The sequence below is a fragment of the Balaenoptera ricei genome, chromosome 3, assembly GCF_028023285.1.
Source record: "Balaenoptera ricei isolate mBalRic1 chromosome 3, mBalRic1.hap2, whole genome shotgun sequence".
NCBI lineage: Eukaryota > Metazoa > Chordata > Mammalia > Artiodactyla > Balaenopteridae > Balaenoptera > Balaenoptera ricei.
Window position 1 is genome coordinate 154,406,867 of NC_082641.1, and position 24,500 is coordinate 154,431,366.

The following is a 24,500-nucleotide window of genomic DNA, read 5'->3' on the forward strand; positions in this document are numbered from 1 at the left end:
GAAACGGACCAGAAAAAGAGTTTAAGCCATAAACCAACAAAGCACTGATAGTTCCAAACATGTCAGACACTAAAATGACTGATATAGGCTCAAGTGGTTTATAAAACCTATAAAAAGACTACACCAGCAAAGTCCCCATTTATCTGTAGAGTTCAGAAACTAAAACAAGGAATATTTTAGCTTAAAACCTTATCTCAAGAGAATCATATACACTTCACATGAATAAAAATACCTGAAACCAAAAAAAAAAAAAAAACCTGAAACCAAACATTTTTAATTGCTCCAATACCCCAAATATAAAGAAAAAATTAATTCAGAAGACTGGGCAATCTCTATCTCCCCTCCACACTAAGCACCCATCCCATGGAAGACCAAGGGAGATCAGACTTTCCAGACTTAGGCAACACCTGGCTGCCGCAAAATTCTACGGAGACTCCTTGTGGAACAGCAGTCTCCCATCTCTTGTGTCTCTCCCTGTCATGATCATGCAGGAAGCAAGTCTGGCTGTGCTATTTGTTATCACTGTCTGTCACCCATCTGCAACATGATATTGCTACAAAGGTAAGTACAAAGTAACGTATCTAGTTCCCTTTCCCCCAGAAGGTTGAGGCTCAGGTACAGGGGTAATTCTCCTGCGCACACAGTCATAATTTAGGCCGACTCAGTGACTTCAACAGGCTTCATCATGTGATCAGGTTTGTTGCCAGCTGCATAATGCTCCCACATCTGTAGGTAGAGCTGCTCTAGTTCCATTGTGTATTGTTTGGTGTTGAACAGAGGGCTAGATATTCTCTGCTTCCAGACTTTGCCACGAATTCTCTTCAGGTATTCTAGATCAGTTCCCAGTTTCACAGCTATGTCTTCATACTCTTGTCTATTTTTAGCAATCAGCTCAAGACAGCCTAAACAAGTGAGCTGGGAAGCTGCAACTCGGGAAGCAAGAGTCTCTCCTGGCATAGTCACCATGGGTGTCCCCGACCAAAGGACATCCATCCCTGTGGTGTGTCCATTACAGAGTGGAGTGTCCAAGCAGACATCAGCCAGCTGGCCTCTCCGAACATGTTCCTCTTTAGGAGCAACTGGTGAAAAAATGATACGGTTCTGGGGAAGGCCCATATTTTGCACGTACTGTTGAATATTAGGTTCTCCTACTGCTGGGAAACGCAACAGCCACAGTACGCTATTGGGAACACGCTTCAGAATATTTGCCCACATCTGCAAAGTAGATGGGTCAATTTTATATAACTGATTAAAGTTACAGTACACAATGGCATCTTCCGGTAACCCGTACTGAGAACGTGTGGTTACAATAATGGTACGGGGAACCTCCTCTCCAGTGGCAGCCTTATTGTTGATCTGGGTAGTTGCCAGTCCATTGCTAATACTGAATCCATTCATTGTTATCTGAATTTGTCCTCTGTTAATCATTTCAATAACTGCTTCTGCAATCGTATTCATAGGAATGACAGGCATATTGAGAGCTATATTACTGCTGTCTGTGTTGTTTCCTCCATCAGGACATTTCATCTTGACAATTTTCACATCTGGTAGACTATCAAGAAATGCTTTGAGGTCGATGCCATTCAGCACAATTCGATTGTCATAAATGTGCCCATTGGACTTAAAATCGATGACTGCTTTTTCCTTCAGGTGAGGGAACATGTTAGCATGATCACCAATAAAGAAAGTATGGGGCATATAAGCCAGTTTCTCAGAATACTGCTCAGCAACTTCAGCAGGTGAAGTTTCCTGATCAGTGATGATATAATCCATGAAAAGTGCGCCACTAGTCCCAGGGTACCCCAGCCACATTGCCTGAATAGGAGCTGGCCTGAGAGCAAAGAGTTCATTTCGAGCACCCCTGGTATAACCATTCATATTTACAAGGATGTGTATACCATCTTGATGGATGCGATCCGCTGCTTTTCCATCGCATGGAATCTGAGAAAGATCAACGAAATGATCGGCTTCTGCCATCACCTTCGCTCGGAAGTTTGTGCCATCATCTGGGCTCAGGGCATAACAGAATACCTCAAATTTACCACGATTGTGCATGCCTGGAATAGACTGCATAAGATGAGAAGTAGGATGGTTCCCAAAGTCAGAACTCACGTATCCTACACGCAGTCGACCATCACTGAGCTTCAAGTCCTTTGGATGTTCATATGGTGGTTTATGAAGGACACTGATGTTATCCAGGCAGAGGTGCCCATGCCTCTCGGCAATAGCCTTCCTGACGCCGTGAGAAAGAGGATATAACATGCTGTGATGAGGCTGCACGGAAGGCAACCTGTTCTTCTCTAACTGGTCAGCCACAACGCTGACCAACCTCTTCATGCGCTCATCATAGTCTGTCCAGTCACAGACAGTCTGCAGGCAATGAGCCAGATTACAATAAGCGTCAGGAAAATCAGGTTGAAGCTTCAGAGCAGTGCGATAAGAAGCAATTGCTTCTGGAATATTCCCTGAATCCTTGTGAATGGAAGCCAGATTGCTGTGGGCTTCCGCAAATGCAGGGTCAATCTGAATGGCACGGGTATAACACTGCAAGGCTCCCTGAACATCCTGCATCCCCGTTAGAGTGTTTCCCATATTACAGTAGGCCTCAGCAAAGGTAGGACGGATTCGAATAGCCTCCTTATAATGCATCAGAGCTTCCTGCACTTTTCCCTGCTGCTGCAATACACTTGCTAAATTTGAATGGGCAGCAGCAAACTCTGGGAAGACTTCTAATGCTTTACGATACAAGCGAACTGCCTCTTCAATGTTTCCCTGTTCTCGCTTGGTATTGGCTAGGTTATTCAGAGAGTCTGCATGGGTGGGACACAGCCAGAGAGCTGTATTATAACAATCTTCTGCTTCGGCAACACTGCCCTTCTCTTTGAGAGCGTTGGCTAGGTTGCAGTAAGCGGCCGGGAAGTGTGGTTGCAATTCAATAGCTCGCCTGTAGGTGTCTATTGCCAGATCTATCAGGCCTTGCTCATAGTATACACAAGCCAGGCTGCCATGTACCACTGCATGATTTGGACTCAAGCTTAGGGCACGAAGGTAAGCTGCCACAGCTCGTTCAAAAATCCGTGCCTCTTTGAAGACATTTCCTAAATTGATATAAGCATCCAGAAAATTGGGGTCATGGGTGACAGCCTTTTCAAAGTGATGAATTGCAAGCCAAATCTCCCCTTGTGCATTGAAAACACAGCCAAGATTACTCCAAGCTACTGCAAAGTTCGGTTGCGTCTCAATTGCTTTCAAATAACATGCCTTGGCTTCTTCCAAGCGACCCAGGGCTTTGAGCAGGTTCCCCAGGTCACTGCAAACACAGTACAGATCAGGATTGTACTGAAGAGCAGAGGCGTAAGCTTGTACTGCCCCTTCCATGTCGCCTGCTGCTACCAAAGCGGCTGCCAGGTTAATATAACCATCGATGAAATCTGGTTTGAGACGCAACGCATGCCGGTAATGCTCGATTGCTTCCTGCAACTGCCCGCTTTCCTTGTACACATTCCCCAAATTCGAATAGGCTTCTGCCAGAAGAGGGTTCTTTTTAATTGCCAGACTACTAAAGTGGGCAGATCCGTCCAGCCTTCGACACCGGAAGTGTATAGATGAAAGTAATAAAAGTACACCAGTATTGTCTGGCTCTTGTCTCCAGAGCTGCATGCAGTGTCTCTCAGATGCCTCAAAATCTCCCGCCTGATAGGCTCGACGTGTCAACTCTGCTAACCCTTGGAAGGAAAGCATACGTTTCGTTGGGTCTGTGCTGTCGGCCACGTTGCCCACGGAAGACGCCATCTGGAGCTTCTGGAGGGAGTGCGAAAAGAGGGTAATTGAGTCCCGCTGCTGCCACTACTGGCAAGAATGTTTCTAGAGGTAGCAAATACAAGGGCAGCAGCCGTACCACTGCTTTGGCGGGCTTAAGCGGCGGCAACAGTTACATACACTGAACCTTAGGAACTCTGGTTGGCCATCTATGTCTCACGGTCTTGAAAAAATCACAATGAAGTCTTTTTTAATTGATAAAATGGTTCTAAAGTTTATCTGGAGATGCAAGAGGGAAGAGATGTGGGGACATATGTATATGTATAACTGATTCACTTTGTTATAAAGCAGAAACTAACACACCATAGTAAAGCAATTATACTCCAATAAAGATGTTAAAAAAATACAAAGTTTATCTGGAAGAATAAACGGGGCTATTGATAATAGAATTCTGAAAATTAAAATTAAGAGGTTAGACTTGTTCTAATGGGTACATTTTAAAATGAATGCTAAAGCGACAACCGTTGAACCACTATGATACAGTCAAATAGAAAGCTCTTATACATCTAGTAGAAAGTGCTCAAACATCTCTTTATATTTTTGGAAACAGTGAATGTTGGAGGAAATAATGGTAATAGAGAAAGTATAAAATAATGTTGGAATAATGGTTAAGGAAGGGTAGTTAATTTTTTACCTTAAAATACGTTCTAAAACAAATTTGACTGTATTTACCTAAAATCAATTATAGAGAAGTTAATGTAAAAAAATTTAAATCATTATTCAGAGGGAGCACAGAAAATATGTAACAGATTCACGATGGTATAAGTCACTAAATCCAATGACTTTGCAGGACCAACTGATAATCTTGACTACCAACACTCTTTTTCTTCCCTTTGCTTCCTTTGACTTCTATGACACACACTGCCCTGATTTTTCACCTCACTTTGGTTGCTACTTCTCCAGTTCCTTTGCAAGATTATCCTCCTTTGAAAGCCATTACATGTTTGAGTTCCTCAGGGCCCATTCCTTCTCTACACTGTCTCCCAAGATATTCACATTTACCCACGGCTCCAATTACCACCTCTACTCAGGTGACTCAAATTTAACTCTCCCCCAGGCATTTCTTACCTATCAGTATAAGTCAGAATCCCTGAAAGGGAAAGGTGGCACACTCAAATGTACCGTAATTAAGGAGACTGTAGTCAAGAGATCATTTGCAAAGCGTTTGGGGAAAACAACAGAGGACAGTAGTCCAGCATCTCAGGGAGCTTTTACTGCCTAGGCTTAAAGGAGGAGGTTAGGGACTTCCCTGGTGGCTCAGTGGTTAAGAATCCACCTGCCAGTGCAGGGGTTCAAGCCCTGGTCCGGAAAGATCCCACATGCCACAGAGCAACTGAGCCTGTGCGCCACAACTACTCAGCCTGCACTCTAGAGCCCGCGAGCCACAACTACTGAGCCCACGTGCCGCAACTACTGAAGCCCGCGTGCCGCAACTTCTGAAGACCGGGCACCTAGAGCCCGTGCTCTGCAACAAGAGAAGCCACCGAAATGAGAAGCCCACTCACTGCAACGAAGAGTAGCCCCCACTTACCACGACTAGAGAAAGCCCGGGCACGACAAAGATCCAACCCAGCCAAAAATTACTTAATTAATTTTTTAAAAAAGGAGGAAGTGGAAATGATTGCTGGATTCGAGAGAGAAAAAAGAGGAAGAGGTGGGAGGAAGAAGAGCAGGAGGAGCAGGAGGCAGAGGAAGAGGGTTTGAAGGAGGCAGGGTGGAAAGAGGAGGAGGTGGGGAAGAGGAAGAGATGATGCAGGATGTATATCGTATCAAGTAAATACTCAGCCTTCACGCTTCTTCCTTCATGTACCTCCTATGGGCTGAACGCAACTAGAAGGCAGAGCACACGGGAGCAGGTGCTGGGGATACATGGAATCTTGACATCCCACACACGTCAATGTCTCCGGGCAGGGACCAGCGTAGAGATGGGTGGAGAGTGGCTCTAGATGGGGAGGCAGAAGATATCTACCTAACAGACACCTCCGGCTTGGCTTCTTCTCTAGGACATCCCAGGGATATTTAAAACTCAGCAGGTCCAAGATTAAACTCATGAACTGCCCACTCCACAACCTCTCAAGAACAAGACTAATGAAAAACAAACTGGTCCTCTTTCAGTGTTTTCTGTGTCATCAAATGGTATCAAGGTCAGGCCTGTCTTCCCATAACTGTGCAGGAATGGATTGGAGTGGGGCAAGAGTAGGTGCAAATAGATCATTGAGGACGCTATTCCCCTAGTCCAGACACAGATGATGATAGAATGGGCTGAGGAAGTGTTGGTAATGATGAACAGAAGTGGATGGATTGAAGTGGATAGATTGAAGAGATATTTAGAAAGCAAAATTGTTAGGACTTGTTATGAGATTGGATGTTTGGAGGTAAAAGTAATGTGGTTGTCAAAGATGACACCTTCAGTGATTTCCCATAGATCTTAGGAAGGAGACACAACTCCTTAACATGGACTTACTGGCCCTGCGTGGTCAGCATCCCCCACTTCCCACCCTTCAACCTTCCGCCTTCACTTATGCCAGGCCCCTCTGAGGATGTGGACCATGTTCTACATTCTTTCAGTCCTTCCTGTTTCCTGTGCTTGCCCCTGAGCAGGACATTTGGACCTGCTCTTTCCACTGCCTGTAATGCTCTTAGCCCACTACCTAAGTCCTCTTTATCATTCTTAGCTCAGTCACCACTTCCCCAGGAAAGCTTCCCCTGACTTCCCTAACTAGACCTAACCCTCCTATGAAAGCGCTCCTAGACTGGGTCCTTCCCTCTGTAGCCTCTATCCTTTAGTAGCTTACACACACTTGTGTGGCTTTTCAGTGAACGTCTAACATATTCTCAATCCCCCACCAGGATATGAACTCCACGAGGACAGGGGCTGTGTCTTTCTTGTCTCACAATAAATAGTCTTATTGCCTCTCGTAGTGCTTGGCACCTTGTAGTACACACACACACACACACACACACACACACACACACACTCTTTAATGAATGAATGAATAAAAGTAAAAGCAATGGAATACATCATGCAGAAACATACTGATGGATTTAATAGACTTAAATTATAATCTTCTCTATATTAAACAAGAGTAAGGAGTAAATGATAAGTGATAAACTTAGAGATATATTCATAATATAAAGACAAGAAGACTATATCTCAGTAGAGTTCTTGCCACATCAACAATACAAATAATACCCAACAGGAATTGACAAAAACAAAACAAAACAAAAAAAAAAACCCTAGAACAGAAAGAGTTATGACAACTTTTCACTGTAAAAATTGAAACTCCAAATAAAACTGGCCTAAACAATATGGAAACCCACTGTATCACGTAACCAGAAGGATAGGATGGCTTCCCTCAGGATCATGAGACGGTACCCAACGATCACCGGGGACAGCATGCTTTCTTGTGCACATTCATCAGAGGAGAAATGCAGTCTCTTTGTTAGCAATACAATACAAATCCTGGGCTTCCCTAGTGGCGCAGTGGTTGAGAATCTGCCCGCCATTGCAGGGGACACGGGTTCAAGCCCTGGTCTGGGAAGATCCCACATGCCGCGGAGCAACTAGGCCCGTGAGCCACAACTACTGAGCCTGCACGTCTGGAGCTTGTGCTCCGCAACAAGAGAGGCCGCGATAGTGAGAGGCCCGTGCACCACCATGAAGAGTGGCCCCCGCTTGCCGCAACTAGAGAAAGCCCTTGCACAGAAACGAAGACCCAACACAGCCAAAAATAAATAAATAAATAATAAAAAAATAAAAGGAATTCCTTTAAAAAAAATATTTAAAACGTGAAATTTTGATGACGTTTTAAAAAAAAAAGCATATTCAAGGAAATATAGAAACCTGTGATCTTTGGTGGGATTAGTTTACCTAGCTGTGTACTGAAAGGTAATGGTCTTTTGAGCCCCCTCTCTCACACTATCCTGCCCCTTGGGGCCACAGATAAACCTGTTAGCTAGAAAGCAAGCTGGTTGAGGCTGGGCAAAGATTTATGTATATCACCCAGGGCAAACTTTTTTCTGAAAAGGTGGGAAAAGCCTCAATAGCTATGAGGAAGGTGGATTCCAGAAGGCATGAATTAGCAATGGTCCTGAAGGGAATCCGGCAAGGGAATTCGGAGAAGATGGTCAGAGAATGAGGGCCGAGCTAGGAAGGGGCAGGATTGATATATGAGCCATAGTCCTTCATTGCGTTTGGAAATGGCTGCATTTGGCAGAAGACATCCTTATTCTTCAACGAACAGAAACATTTGCTTCCAAGTCATCGGATTTTTTGCTCCCCTAAATAAATACTTCTGGATTCAATCAGAGTGGGAGACAAACAAGTTTAGTTGTTTAAAATCCCACTCATATTTCTGAGCCGTTTTCTTATCAATTATCATTGGAGTATCTTTCACTTAGTAAGTAACTGAGGTGCTAATTCTTGGTCTTGAAATGTGATACCAGACCCAAGCCATATTCTTTGAAATCATTGGGTTAATGTGTCTTCATCTAGAAATGTGACTTCTCCTAAAACGATTTCCCTTAAAAACTGTGGGACATTGAACCATTCCAATTACCATTGGGCTCGCCAGTGATACAGATGGTGGGAAATTCCACCATACTTTATATATTATCTCATTGCCACTATAGCAAGAACTTGCTGAATTCTTTAGAGATTATGATGTTATTAACTCAGGTTCCATTTATAGGCCAGCATGACAAGGACAACTGCTTTCCTGTGTTGCATTTATTTCTTGATACTGATTCTTCCTCTTGCTTAGAAGCAGTTCCTTCATTGTTTCAAGTTAGTTACATTAATTTGGATCCGTTTTCCAATGTCAGACTATTTGCTTTTAATCATATGGTCTTGTCATCTGCATGTGTACTTTATTCTTAAGTTACTGATTACATTTAGAGGTAAATGAGTTAACATGCACCCTCACAGATCAACAAGAAACCATTACACATCTAGGCAGTAGTGACATAGAAATAAAGGCTACCTCTTTTGTAAGCAGTTTTTTTTTAATGTGAGTCCAGTAGCACTGAAACTTTCTTCAGCCTTACATATTTGAGTAGATTTTAGTATGTCATCTGTGTGGATTATGAGTTTGTAGGCTTTGGCTCTGAAAGCTGTAATTACCAATGTTTGAAAGACATCTGTGAGGGTGAGGATATGGAGAAGATAAGCCAAAAGCAAGATATATAATTACAACACCCTGTCTTCCTATTGGGAACTCTGGATGTTTGAAGCAATTAGGACGTTTTACACAGGTCCTTCTCCTATCAGAGTGCAACATCAGGTTGCTCTGAATGTAAGTCATCAATCTTTCAGGCAGGAAGTGTCCTCTCTCACATACACTATCAGCTCATAGGTCCTTCAATGACTAGGGGTGGAAAAGATCCATACTTCTCTATTACTGAGTGAACATATCCCTGACTGTCCTGCTATAAAGGCAATTTTTATAGAGGGAAAAACACTGGGCCTGGAGTCAGGAGAGCTGATTCCCAGCTCTGAATCTCTCATGTGCTATGACCCTGGCCAAGGCTTCAAGCCTCAATTTTCCCAACTGAAAAATGGAAATAGTATAACTACCTCACAGAATGATCACAAGCAAAATGGACATATTTATGAAAGTGCTTTAAAAATACTATGAAATTTCTATACAGTTCAGGATATAGAAAATAAAAAATCATGTAGAGTTGCACCATTTCTTTGGAATGTTAAATATTTGTTTCTGTTTTCATCTCTGGTTAAATACTGAACATATATGCTTTCAATATTTAGGAATGCACTGAATGCAGAGCTCCGCTATGAGTAGCTATGACTTGGAAATATTGGGAGAAATGACAAGATTCCTTGTTATTGATAATTAACAAAGGAACCCTTTCTTTCAAAGGTAAGGGTAGCTTAAACCTGACTCACAGTACTTTGCTCTGCCTGATTTTCTTTAAGGAAAACTGCTGAAAAGTTTTCTAAGAATAAGTGAGGTGAGATTGGCCCTTGAGTAAGGAGAGTGGGCAGCTAAAGCCTAAAGCTTCTTTCTCAATAACAAGTTTAAGTGCCTTGTTTATTTTCATGGGATTAAGTGACACTTGTATAAATACCTTACTGAGTAATGGTGCTGTGGCAAAAGTGAAGTTTATTTAAGACACTGCTCCACCCAAGGTGAGCAATTAAAGCAGGTATGTGAACTAAGTCACCTTTGGCTTCTCTATTCAACCCGATGAGTAAGTAGTACTAGAAAGGAAAAATGGTGTGGGGTATATGGCATGGCTGGAGGTGGGAAGAAATAGGAAGGCAGAAGAAGCCTCCCTGAAAGAATGAAGGAAGTGTGAATGGTGGTAGGGAAACTATAACAATTGAAAATTGATTCCGACTATTGATATCAGTCTATCAAGTTAATGCAAATTAAGGTGGCATGAGATTTCTTAAAAAAAAAAAAAAAAGCCTTTTCCCCATACAGTGTAATAATAACCACCTTATTTTAAATGTAGCCAAGAAGGGCTGTATTTGCTCATGTGATAGGGTTTCCATACTTCCCACACCTGGGGAAGTATCAGCTAATATTGATTTAGCACTAATTTATACCTGATGGTCAAGACCAACTAGAATAGAGGAAAACTGGTACAAATTAGTGAGGCCCTGTGGTCCCAGTAAGTGGTCTGGGGCCCAACTGTTGTATATCAATACAAATAACTCTTTCTGGGAAGGAATGGAAAAAATATTTTAAATGGATCTGAATCTGCTCTCAGAAGCTCTAGTGCTATCAGGCTAAAGATCTCCTCTAAGAATGTTAGGAATGGGTAAGATCAAGTTACAGTCTTAGATTTTTATTATGTTTAGCTTATTAATTTGGGAGGTAAGCAAACTAGAAGCAGAACAGGCTTTAAAACATCTGAGTTTGTTATTATATTATGAATAATAACTGTTAGCTGGTCCATTCCATTTACCTTTTCATCAATGAAATTGTCTATAAAGAAATATCCATAAACTAGTCTTACATTTTAAATATCGCTGCAGATTATTTGGAACCATAGAATTAGATACCAATCCACTGAAAACTGTTTTCTTTGGGTAATTTCCACGAATTGACGTCAGTTATCCACAAATCTTTGTATTTGGCTAAACACTGAGAAAATATGTGGGGCCTGCAATTAAACTCAGTGAACTTTTAATCATTTCTAATCCACTGTTTCCCAAATTGGCCAAATCATAAACATCACCTGGGGAACTTTTTAAAAATTGTACAATCCTACCCCTCCTGCTCCCAGACCTGCTGAATTAGACTCTCTAGGGAATGAGGCTGAAATCTGTATTTTTAGAAGGGCCCCAAGAATGCCTGATGAGATATATGTTTGGAAAACAATTCTATGTCCTTGTCGTATTCCTCATGATGTCAGAGCCCTTCAAACCCCAATATTCCCTTCTGACTACCCCTCTCCTCAGTGATCGCAGGCTTTTTTTCTGTTCCACCCCACCTAAGAAAGAAGGCACATTCCCACCAACCACTGTGGCCCTCAGCAGCAGTGAGTCTCTGCGGCAGGTGCAGTGGAGAGCGTCTACCATCTTGGGTGGGGAGGTCATGGAGTATAGGGATGGAGGTGTGGTCTGGAAAAGTCTTTCCAGAGATTCCCCTTGACAACCAGTTGTAGATGACATTGCTACCTCCTCAAATGGCCACGCTCAACTTCCTTTGCTCTACATAAATTTTTTCTTTACCTTCACTCTCTTAACGTCCCTTCTTCCTGTAAATGGAGGGGGAAACATTGTCCTGTTTTGTCAAACTTGTGCTCTTGATCAAATCCTCTACTGCCTCATGGAAACTAAATCTATTAGTCCTCCTCATTCCAACTTCATTTTTTTCTCTTTTGGCTTCTATTGGCATATCAGTAGATGTTTCTTCCCTATTCTTTTTAAACTAAAGCAACATATACTTTCTTGGACTCTGATGAACCCCAAGATCCCATTTGACTTCATGCCTTCTGTTTACTGTCAAATTTCTCAAAAAGAGAATTCTACATTACTTGCATTCATCTTCTCACCCTTCTCATCAACCCAACTGTACCCTGGCTTCCACAGAGCCACATTTTATGGACACTGTTGGTGTGAAGATTTCCAGTGATGAGATCCAATGACTTTGCTTAGCCCTTAACCTTCTTCCCCATCTAACAGCTTTTGACATTGCTGATCACCACATCCTTTTAAAGACTTTATCAATGAGTCATCATTTAACTATAAGAACAAAAACCTATTCAAATGATGGAAACAGCAAGGGGGAGGGTAATATAAGACCAAAGAAACTCTCTCACAGAAAGTATAATAGGGCTGCACAGGGATTAGCATCAGGAACTAGGAAGCTATCAGTAACCAATAAAGTTTTAACAAATAATTCTCGGGCACCTGCTATATTCCAGGCACTCCTAGGTGTTCAGTGACCAAGTAGTCAACAGAAGAGTCAAGGTCCCTGCCTTGAGAGACTTTATAATCTAGTGGGGAAGGCTTACATAAACAGGTAAACAATTGTGTATTTACACCATATAATGAGCACTACAGATGAAACGAACTGACCTAATGATACATTATTATAGGTTATTAGTGATAGGCAAGGACTTAGAAAGGATACTCTGAAGACAAGGCATTTAAACTGAGATCTGAAGAATGTGAGAGAGCCACTCAGGGCAACTGAGGATTGGGGCTGTGGAAGGAGTGTTTTAGGCTGAGGATACACCTGTGTGCAGACCCTGCAGTGCTGTTTCGGGGGAAGTGAAAGGAGGCCAATGTGGCTGGAACTTAAAGGGTGAGGGGGAGAATCGAGGGAGGTAAGGTTGGAGAAGGAGGCAGAAGCCAGAGCAGGCCAGGCCTTTTAAGTATTTAAAGGAATTTGGATCTCATGGCAAACTAATTGGAAAACATTGAACTGATTTAAGCAGGAAACAACAGGGTCCGATGTATTTCCAGGTTTACCCTGACTGATGAGCAGAAAATAGATGAAAGGAGGCAAGAGTAGAAGGTAGAAGACCAGTTGGCAGCTACAGCAATAGCTCAGGTAAGAGATGATGGCAGTTTGGTTTAACGTAGTAGCAGAGGAGATGGAGAGAAGTGGATGGACTACACATCTATTCACGAGGAGCAAATAAGAGGACCAGCTGATAGGTTAGAGTTGGGGAGGGAAGGAGAGGGAAAAATCAAGAATAGTGCCTGGGTTGTCTTGTTTACAATAATTGGGTGAATGGTGATAACATTTACTGAAGTGGGAAAAAGTAAAGATAGAATTTCTTTTTAATAGTGAGGGGAGGAAAGCAGGTTGATACAAATTGAGAGTTTAGTTCTATTTCAGATACATTAATTTCAGATATTCACGGAGACTTGACATGTCATACAGACAAATGAATATCTGAATACAGATTTTGGAGGAAATGTCTAGGCTAAAGAGATTAATTTGCGAATTTGTTACCATTTTTAGTATTTAAAGCTATGGGAATGACTGAGATTACCAAGAAGGTGAGTTCACAGACAAGAAAGCAGAGAATAGAGCCCAGTTTTTAGAGGGCATTAGAGGAGGAAAAACCCCTGAAGGTCACTGAACAGCAGTGGTTAGAGAATTAGGAGACAGACCAGCCAATAGAAGAGATTTGGTTTTCAAGAAGTTGAGCCTGACCAACTGTGTTGAAAACTGCTAAAAGTTGGAGTAGGATGAGGTTCAAGGAACATCCACTGGGTCCAGCAATATGTAGGCTGTTGACAACATGGATTAGCAGTTTTCATTGGCGTGGTGGGGGTGGAAGTCAGGTTCGAGTAGATTGAATAGGAAATCAGAGTTAACCTGTAGACATCTCTCTCAAGAAGGTTTGCTGTGAAGGGATCAGAGAATTAGTATTACAGATGGAAAGGGATAGCATAAGAATCTTTGTTTTTTTCTAAATGTTAGGATGGAGCATGTTTATACATATTGGGGATACTCAAGAATTTGATGATGAACAAGAGGAAGGGAATAACTGAAGAAATGAAACCCCTAAGAAGAGGGGAAGGAATTTAAATCATAAGTAGAGGAATGGCTTTTGACAGGAGAGGAAGAAAGAAAGGAGAGATGGGTCCAAATGCCAAAAGATTTGTAGATTTGATGGTAGGAATATACTGGAGTCGCATCAGGGTAGGCAGGTGTGGGGATGGTTTTAGAAGATTGAAGAAAAGGGATAAGACAGAAAATAGTCGTCATGGGAAAATAAGCATACTCTCAGTTTCTCTCTCTCTCGCTCTCAGGTCATCTGTTCTCATTTTGATTTTCTGCAAGTCACTTCATTCGTTTCTTTCAGAAGGCAGGTTTCCTCCACTTTTCTGTCTCTGTGACAGAAGATGGCCACCCCATGCACAGGTTTCTGTGATCACCCAGTTCATGCCCTTAATAGAATAACATTGTATTTCTTAATTCCAAATTCCCAGGGGAGAAAACCTGATTGGTGCAGCTTTGGTCAGTTATCGAACTCAGGTCAAACCAACCATGGTCAGAAGAACAAGGTCAAATCGTACAAACATAGCTGTCAGGCCCAAACCCTCTGTGTGTTGGCGGAGGATTAGATCTTAGAGAAGGGGACGTGAGCTCCCAGATATCCCACAGACATCTACCAAACATCCTCTGAGACACCAAATTCTTTAATTAAGAAGTTCTTCCCTTCTGCCTTCTTTCCTAGTTTTGTTTTCTTTGGATTGTTTATTTGCTTACTTTTCCTCCTCCACTAATGTATAATTTCTCAAAATTTTCGCCTTGATCCTCTTTTTCTTTATTTCTGTATTTTTCTCCCTCGCCAACTTCATTTGTGCCCATGGCTTCAACTATCATATGTACATGGATAACCCCCCAAACCATACCTATGCTCTTCTCAACTATCATTTAAAAACTGCTCTTAAAAACTCCAAACGAGTTTTTTTCTCTTTTTTCCCCTTGTATCAAAATCAGATGATGAATGTTAACTCAACTAGTTACGGTAAACATTTCATAATATAGGTAAGTCAAGTCTTTACGCTGTGCACCTTCAACTTATTCAGTGCTATATGTCAATTATATCTCAATAAAACAAAGGAAAAAACTGTCTCCACTTGAATAGCCTCTGGTTCTCTTATTTATAGATGAGCTCATTATCTTCTCCCAAACCTGCTCCTTCTCTTGGCTCCCTATTCCTGTTAAAGCCACCACTATCCTCTTAGGCATCCAAGCCTGAAGCTTCAGAGTTGTCTGACGTCCTACTTTCAAGGTCCATCAGCTAAGAAGGAGTATCACCTGCATCTTTTCCTCCCCTCCATGTCCCCTATCATTCTCCTAACTCTCATTACCTAAACTCCCATGGACTATTCTCAAAGTCTACTAAATCATCTTCCAGTTTACAGTCTCCATCCAGGTTGTAAACTATTCTTGCATGAATATTCAAAAAGCCCAGCTCCATTCATGTTCTCCCCACCCGCTCAAGAATCTTCAACAGCTCCTCCCTGCATACTCGATAAAGGGCAAGCCTTGCCTGGCAACCTCCATGACATGTCATCAACAGACCAAGACTTATCTTCCATTTACCGTCAGTCGAGGCACACTGCTCGATCATCTCCTAACACAGCCTGTGTATCCCTAGTGACAAGATTTCCTCATACTCTTCTTTCCTGAAGCCTTTCCTCAAAAGTCATCTTTCCCTCCCATTGCTTCCATTGGCTTTATTTGCATCTCTCTTATGGAAGACCTGTGTTTAGACATGGTTTCTACCTTTATCTGTAGAAATTACCTTTTTACCTCTGAGAGACTACAATTTACCAAAGTATGAAAACAAGGATCTCTTACAGAGTATACAAGAGCGTCGCACTTTGAAGGCATTTAATAAGTGACTTGATGAGGAGTTACTAAGGCCTGATGCTAGTATTATTGCTATTAAATGCTCATGTAGGCCTATTAAATATATTAGTATGAACCTTTTCAATAGGATGCTTGGTAGGACACTGGAAACCTTTTCAATAGGATGCTTGGTAGGACACTGTGCTATAAAAAGTTTAAAATAATTTTAATAACTTCTCTAGTCAAGCGCTGCTGATGAGTTGATTGCACCTTAACAGCAGTCACTCAACACACTTATATGGTAAAAAGTAAAATTCAGTCACAGAGGAGGAAATTAATCGACACATTTTAATCACTCCAAACTCTCACTTAAAAAAAATAGTATTATGATAATCAAGCACAGTCTCTTCATAGGACCACTACTGCTCTCAGGTACTGTTGACACCATGTTTGGAACTAAAACAAATGAAATGTCACAGCAAAGAGAGAATATTTGCAGTTTTCTGGTCCCCAAATCTTTATTTAGCCTCTGAATGTGTTGGCTTTGTACAATATAGTCTTTTAGTTAAATGATAAAACTCTACTTATGTATCAGCTTAGGGGATGTGCCCCTGGCATCATAGTTGGTGATAGGAATTGCTGTGGAGATGAAAGCTGAAAAATTGGTGGTCCTCATCACTATTTTCTATCCAGGTAGGAATAATTGCATACATACTCTTTTGATATTTATCAGTTAAAAAACAAGATACCCCCTCTTTCTCTTGCCTCTTCTGAACTTCTTTTAAAAACAAAGCATAGGGACTTCCCTGGTGGCGCAGTGGATACAAATCTGCCTGTCAATGCAGGGGACACGGGTTCAATTCCTGGTCCGGGAAGATCCCACGTGCCGCGGAGCAACTAAGCCCGTGCAACACAACTACTGAGCCTGCGCTCTAGAGCCTGTGTGCCACAACTACTGAGCCCACACGCCGCAACTACTGAAGCCCACACGCCTAGAGCCTGTGCTCCTCAACAAGAGAAGCCACCACAAGGAGGAGCCCGTGCACCGCAATGAGGAATAGCCCCTGCTCGCCACAGCTAGAGAAAGCCCGTGCACAGCAACGAAGACCCAGCGCAGCCAAAAATAAATAAAGTTAAATCTTTAAAAAAAAAAAAAAAAAGCATAGGGAAAAGCTCCTTGACATTAGTCTTATCAAGGATTTTATGGTTCTGACACCCAAAGCATCACAACAAAAGCAAAAATCAACAAGTGAAACTACATCAAACTAAAAAGCCTTCTGCACAGCAAAAGAAACAATCAACAAAAACGAAAAGACAACCCACAGAATGGGAGAAATATTTGCAAACAACATATTTCATAAGGGGTTCATATCCAAACTATATAAGCAACTCATGCAATAGCAAAAAACCCAAACAATCCCATTAAAAATGGGCAAAGGACCTGAGTAGACATTTTTTCCAAAGAAGATATTCAAACGGTCAACAGGTATATGAAAAGGTGCTCAACATCACTAATCATCAGAGAAATACAAATTAAAACCGAAATGAGATACCACCTCACACTTGTTAGAATGGCTATTATCAACAAGTTAAGCAATAATAAGTACTGGTGAGGATATAGAGACATGGGAACCCTTGTGCACTGTTCATGGGATTGTAAACTGGTGCAGCCACTATGTAGAACATTATGGAGGTTCCTCAAAAACTTAAAAATAGAACTACCATATGATCCAGCAATCCCACTTCTGGGTATATATCTGAAGGAAATGAAATCAATATCTCAAAGAGATATGTGCATTCCCATGTTCATTGCAGCACTATTTACAACAGCCAAGATATGAAAATAACCCAAGTGTCCACTGATGGATGAATGGAAAAAAATTGTGGTATATATACACAATGGAATATTATTCAGCCATAAAAAGAATGAAATCCTGCCATTTGTGATGACATGGATGAACCTTGAGGGCATTATGATACGTGAAGTAAGTCAGATGGAGAAAGACAAATACTATATGATCTCACTTACATGTGGAATCGAAAAAAATCCAAACTCATATAAACAGAGAATAGGAGCAGGGGCTGGGGAGTGGGAGAAATGGGTGAGGGTGGTCAATGGTACAAACTTCAAGTTATAAGATGAATAAGTTCAGGGACGTAATGTACAGCATGGTGACTATAGTTAACGACAGTATATTGTATATTTAAAAGCTACTAAGAGAATAGATTTTAAAAGTTCTCATCATAAAAAAGGTTTATAACTATGTGAGGTGATGGATGTGTTAAGTAACCTTATCGTGTTAATCATTTTGCACTAAATACCCATATCAAATCATTACATTACACGCCTTCAACTTACACAATCTTTTATGTCAATTACATCTCAATAAAGCTGGGGGGGAAAGAAACAAAGTAAAATATTATTTACATGAAATGTTCCTTTCTACTTAATTAAATATATATATTTTTCAGTTTCCTTACACAGGCCTCTTGAGAATTGCTCCTAACAGAGAGATAGAACTAACTACATACCAGCAGATGTCACTCTGTAAGGGATCCTCCTCAACTGTCCTTCTCTGTCAGTTTCAGTTGGTTATTTTTTTTTCCTGCAAATTTCAACTGCCTTTTCTCCATTACCAATTTCAGTTTCCATTTTCAACATCTGATGAGCCTCCAAGAGCCACTAGGACTAGTATTTTTCTTAAACATCTTTATTGGAGTCTAATTGCTTTACAATGGTGTTCGTTTCTGCTTTATAACAAAGTGAATCAGTTATAAAGATACATATGTTCCCATATCTCCTCCCTCTCGCATCACCCTCCCTCCCACCCTCCCTATCCCACCTCTCTTAGGACTAGTATTTTTCACTTTGCCTGTATAAGGATCATAATACAAGATATGCTTCCCTTTTGAATGCTGGCCCCAGTGCGAATATCTGTTTAGTTTAAAAAGCCACATGGAACATTTTTCTACTCTGTGGCTATGTCTTTGCAACAGTGATATACTTCTTATTATCCATTTTTTTTTTTCTGATGAAAGGCACAGTTTAGTTCATGGGACAAGCACTGGTTAAAATTTGCTACTCTTTTCAACAACATTGAGCAAATATTGTCTACCAGGTACCAAGCACTATTGTGGAGAGTCAGCAGTAATAAAACAGATAAAAAGTCTTGCCTTCATGGCTCTTACATTCTACACGGACAGAATAAAAAATAATTAAAATATACAATAGGTAGGTGGTGATGTGTGCTCTGGGGAAAAAAAAAGGAAGAGAGTAGGGAACATCTAGGGGGTGCTTGCCATTTTAAAAAAGAGTTTTCAGAAAAGCTTTCATTGTGAAGGTGATGACATCTGAGTGAAGACCTGGAGGAAATGAGGGAGCAAGCCATGTGGGTAACTGGGGTAGGAACTGCTCAGGCAGAGGGAACACCTAGTGCAAAGGTGCACGTAGCCTGTCACAAGCAGTAAGGAGTTTTACTGTAAGCATCTGCCAGGGACAAAAATTCAGGCAAGGCTCTTTTTGTTGCTGCTCTAAAGAATCCACCTACGAGAGAGTTTAATCAGCTGAAGATGAACATCAGTGCAGATCTGTTTAGTGTTCTCTCTCAGCCGTGACCTCATTTCTGATACTGACAGCCTGGACTGCCTCTTAGATTTGGTTGGGGCTTGGATGCATCCCCTGGCAAACCTGGATGAAACTAGAAGAGGGAGGTTTTGGTAGCTCTGTAGGCCCGTTAGTTATCTCATTCTCTCTTCACATGGGGCTACATATTAATCAGAGGTAGCCAATGATTCCAAGTTTTAATGCAACCTAAAGTATAGTCCATTACCATACATGAACCAAGAAGTAAGTGTAATCGTTCTACCTCAGATTAGCTAACGGTGGAATCTTGTTCCACAAACAGCCAAGACACGGGTTACTGAGAACAAAGGTATTTCCCATGCCACCAAATTGCGCTTTCAGTGTTGTCTTCTTCTAGGTAGGTCAACATAGTAAAGAGGTCATTACCAACATTAACATATATAGAATTTCCAGGGATTATGTTACACTTATATTCAACAAATAGAGATAATCTGCACGGGACCTAGCCATCCCATAGCTAGCACAGTCGGGTATGCTCTTCTCGCCCAGCAATCCACACTTCCTTCTAAGGGGGGTCCCAATTTACTGAGGGGTATGTTTTCCTAAAGCTTCTTTTCATACCCTTGGAGCCCACTCCCAAACTCACTAAGAATAAAATACTGTTAAGAACTCAACAAATGGACATTGGAAAGCCGATACTGGGTTTAGTTGATTTTAGCCCACCTTTGATTTGTTTGGAGACTGAATTCCTTACACATAAAGATCAGTATTTATTTCATGAGAACAAAGGTTTAAGAGGCAACCAAGATATATTTAGTAAAGAGAAGGTGATTGAACCTCCAAATAGGTCATGGTGACTTATGAGCAACTGAAAATAGTATTTTAAGATCACACTAGTTCTCTGTGTGCATCATTTAGATTTGTTTTGGTTGTCTGATTTAAGTTGGCGTTGGCAGTTTTGAACAAACACAGAAAGACTTTAACACATGGCTAGGTAGGTTGTTTTAGATCCAAATCAGGTATTGATCATTAGGACTGTGGCTTGGTATAAATTTAGAATTACTGTAATCTAAAGTGTTGGGGTCGTTACATACTTATATTTAGGAGTGGCCAGAGATAACATTTCTATTATGAAACCATGCTGTAATCAAATCGACAACTTGGCAATTTACCAGCATTTTTAAACACTTCACATATTTTAATCCGTCAATTTTTGTTCTTGATATTCTGAAAAAGTCATCAGAAAGAAGCCATTTATCATTCTTTTTCCCCATGAAGGAAGGCAATTTCCTAATGAATGAGGAAATCTTTCATTTCAGATGGAAAAAATAACACAATAGGTCAATTATACTAAATTTAAAAGAGTAAAGTTTATACTACATTTATATTTAATATATGTTATTCTGGAAAGCAAATACATGTGAACACAATGGGGATAATAGTAGTATCGTACCTTGTGGATTATAGGAGGATTGAAGGAATTAACACATAAAACATTCTTACAACAGTGGCTGACACATGAAATGCTCAGTAAATGTTAGCTGTTATTCTACTATGTGATAAAGTGAGGAACTGTCACTAGTATTCATGGGTGCAATTCTTGCATTTTACAGAAAAAGTGGTTTCATCCACTCTTTACAGAACCTAGTATGCTTTCTGTTCTGAGGGCACAATGAAGCTGAGAGGGATGGCTCCTCTAAGTGAAACTGACCCCTGCATTTAGTGCCTGAAATCAGAGGAAGCTTGTCAGTGTGGGCAGACACCAAGAGTAGACCAATCTGATCTCCCACTTCTTTTTTCTCTCATGGAAACGAATGGAGGGTATCTGATGTGGACCCTTCAATCAATTGTTCCTGCTTAATGTTTCAAACCTTGGTTTACTGTGGGGTAAACTTCGGTTCCTGACAGTCATCCAAAATCTTAGTTTCTCTTCAGTTCCACTGCAGAATAAAAACTAAATTTACCCCAGTGGATTATTACATCAAGTCTGGTATTATTTCTCCCAAGAGGCCATCTGCTTCTGGGAAAAGACAACAGGGCGTGCCCTCCATTACACCTCCATTTAACTGACGGTGCAATGATGGACAAGTCCTTGTTGACCCCTGCAATTCAGAGTTATTTTCTTGGAACAGAAGATTTGATGATCTCTTTTCACTCCATAGGATAACTGTAAAAGTATCCACCCAGTGTTGAATCCAACCCCCAGACATTGCTTCTGATGGCCTTACATTCTTTTGATTAGTCTACTCAACACAAAAACTCAGATTACTAAAATTAGTGGGGAAGGGATGGATTCTTCTCAAACATCGCACCACCAGAACAGGTGTACTTGCAAAGTCAAGTTTGCCTGACGGATCCTCTGTCTCAAGTGGTACAAACGGCCCTGGAGGGTGGAGCCCTCACAACCTGCTTCCCTGGGCGTGCGCGTCTGTGGGTGTCGGGGTACGCGCAGGACACACACGGACCCACTGTCCCAGGGCAGCCCAATCACGGTCCCCCTCTCACCTCAAAGCCCGTCAACTCTCACGCCCCTCTTTGAACGCACAGCCCCTTTCTCCGCCTTCGCTCCTTCGTATCCCGCCTCCAAAATAGGACGCCCACTTTCGTTGGCAGGTGCGCCTCTCACTCCTACCCGGAAACCAATCACTCGCGTTCTGGTGGAGAGTGACGGAGACAATGGGAATTCTCGTTGCGTCATCTGCCCGCCCCGAGCGCCGGGAGGCGGTGCAGGGGGCGGGGTACGGGTTGCGGGGTTAGGTGCCTTATGGAGTGAGGAGCGGGCAGAGGAGGCGGTGGCTCGGCTCCGCGTTCAGCCAGGCACCTCGAGGCCTTTTCCCCCTACCAGATCCCCAGAAGCAGGGATCCCGACCCTCCCTGCAGCTGCCGGGCTCTCGTGCGCGTGCAGCCCCGCGCGTCTGCGTGATGCCGGCGGCTGCCCCTTTCTCGTGTCAGCGGGAGGCCCGGGGCGGCGGCGGCGGCGGCTCCGGGCTCCTCGCGGCCCCGGCCGTAACCGCCACACCCAGCCCGGTCGGGTGGTTGGGGCCGTTGGACGTTTGTTTTCGCAGCCTTCCCCTCCCCCCCTCGCTGAGGCGGCGGGAGTGCGCGTTGCGCAGGGGGAGCCGAGAGACTCCTCCCCCTCCACGATCCCCCCGCCCCTCCCCCTTACACACTCGCACGCACTAGCGCGCCGGCTCCCACACGCTCGCGCTCCTCCCGCTCCGCGCCTCGGTGTTGGCCGGCTTCGTCCAGGGCCCGCGGAGCCACCATGTGCACTGCCTCCTCCTCTGCGAGTTCCTCTCAGACTCATCCCCCGCCGCAGAGGATGCGGCCAAGCGCCGTGGGTTCCCCGCCCGCCACTCCCGCCGCCGGGAGCGGGAACGGTGCGGGCGGCGGCGGTGGCGGCGGCGGCGGCGGCGTGAACTGCACCCCGGTTGCGGGAGCCGGCCGGCTGCTGCAGCCCATCCGCGCCACGGTGCCCTACCAGCTCCTGCGGGGCAGCCAACAGTCCCACGCGCCCGCCCGCCGCCGCCGCCTCGCTGGGCAGCCTCCCGGGGCCCGGCGCGGCTCGCGGCCCCAGCCCGCCCAGCCCGACGCCGCCGCCGCCCGCGGCCCCGACCGAGCAGGCGCCGCCGTTCAAGGGCCGCCCGAGACGGTCCCCAGAGAGCCACCGGAGGAGCCACTCACCTGAGCGCCGGAGCCCCGGCTCGCCCGTGTGCAGAGGTAGCGAGCCCAACCCTTGCGTCCCCCCGGGCTGCGTCTCCCCGACGGTGCCCTCCGTGGAAACTTCAGCCTCTCCGGGCTTCTCTTTGCTAGTGCATTATGGAAGGTGTGAAAGTGGCTTTGGGAACCTCACCCGTCTGCGGTCGCTGCGGGGCTTGGATGAGCGAACTGCGGAGCAACTTTTATTTGACCCTCCTGCCGCCCCTCAGCTTTTACCTTCCATCACTCGCCTGGATCGAAAGGTTTTTCAGTTTAAGAGCTGATTAACTCACTCATGTGTTTGCTGTTTGTAGTGGGGGAAGGAGGAGCTGGGCGAAACACTTAAAAACAACACGCACACAAACTCTCCGGCAGCAGGTAAGGTGGTGGTTGTAATCTGTACAGCCTCTTTGTGCTTTCCTACAAAGTTCCTATAACGTGTCTGTGCCTACCGGGATAATTTTTTGTTTTCTTTTTTGGGGGTGGGGAGGTGGAGGCACCAGTTATGATGTAAGGATATCCTGTTGGGTGTGTAGAGGGGACAGTTTTGGATGTGCAATTGAAGTGTACAGTGTTTGGTTTGGCTTTTTTTTTTTTTTTTTTTTGGGCTCCCTCTTTTCTCTATATAGTCACATGCATCACGGCGGTACTGCACTGGAAACAGTTTATGCCCAACTCAAGACTTTCATGGTAAATTTCTAAGGACCTATTTGTGGAGTGTGCTCCCTTTTTCCCTTCTATTCGTTTTTCTTAGGTGTCAAAGGTAATGGTGAGCTGGTGGATGCTGTCGGCTTCCCTTAATGTTTTGTGTTTTGGTGTGGTTTGGTTTATGTTTAGGGACACGGTGAATGATCTAGTTTAGTCCTGGGGGAGAAGAGGAAGTTTAGCCAAAACAGGGATGTAAAGCTCCTAAGGGAGGGAGGAGGCGCTCATGTTATTAGATGCCACGCTAGGGCTACAGATGCTGCTGCTGCGTTGTGCAGAGAACCGATCATACCGAGGGGGAAACTCTCTGCTTGGAAGGGAATCACTGTGGAGCCTGTGCAATGTGTATGGAGGATGTGTAATTTTTTTAATGGAGTTTTCTTGATGAAGGTCTTAGACTTGGAGAAAGTGATTGTGTTAAGATAGATTGCAGTTTTGGTGTTTTGTGTTAATATTTCTGACGTGTAATTAGCATGTTGTTAAGGCCCTTGTTTTCAGACCACTTGATGGTGAGGCAGGGTAGGATGTAGTGCAGTGGTATGTGTCCAGGAGCACCGAGAAATGCATCCTGTAATCAGTATGCACCGGAAGGCATTTGCTCCCCCACTCCTCCCCCAGGTCAAGCCAGCTGCAGAAACTGACATCCTCCAGCAAATCCTGAATGAATGAATGAAAACAACGTGATCGCCCTAATAATGACCACAACTGAACACACATCTTTGGCTGTATTTTATAGAAAAGGCCACCGTTTTCTAACAGATTAATGCCATATGCAACTCCTTTGCACATTTTCTAGAACTGTATGAAATGAGAGGTAACAGAATGAAAAGAAGGCAGCAGTTACATAAATTTTTGAGTGATTTAGTTTCAACAGTACATAAACTGAGTTTTGGGATTTT

General features: G+C 43.2%; 1 protein-coding gene across 2 annotated transcripts; it reads right to left on the bottom strand.

The window, feature by feature from the left end:
• Positions 1–367: 367 nt before the first annotated feature.
• On the bottom strand, positions 368–23,018 carry LOC132362728 (UDP-N-acetylglucosamine--peptide N-acetylglucosaminyltransferase 110 kDa subunit-like). Of its 2 annotated transcripts, none has more exons than XM_059917703.1 (2): positions 22,882–23,018; positions 368–3,801 (listed from the first exon to the last, which is right to left on the bottom strand). In XM_059917703.1, the coding sequence occupies exon 2, from the start codon at positions 3,790–3,792 to the stop codon at positions 652–654; it is 3,141 nt and encodes a 1,046-aa protein (XP_059773686.1). In that variant the 5' UTR covers positions 3,793–3,801; positions 22,882–23,018; the 3' UTR covers positions 368–651. The 2 variants fall into 2 exon arrangements, with proteins under 2 accessions (XP_059773686.1, XP_059773687.1); XM_059917704.1 differs by lacking the exon at positions 22,882–23,018 and adding an exon at positions 21,703–21,750.
• Positions 23,019–24,500: the final 1,482 nt, after the last annotated feature.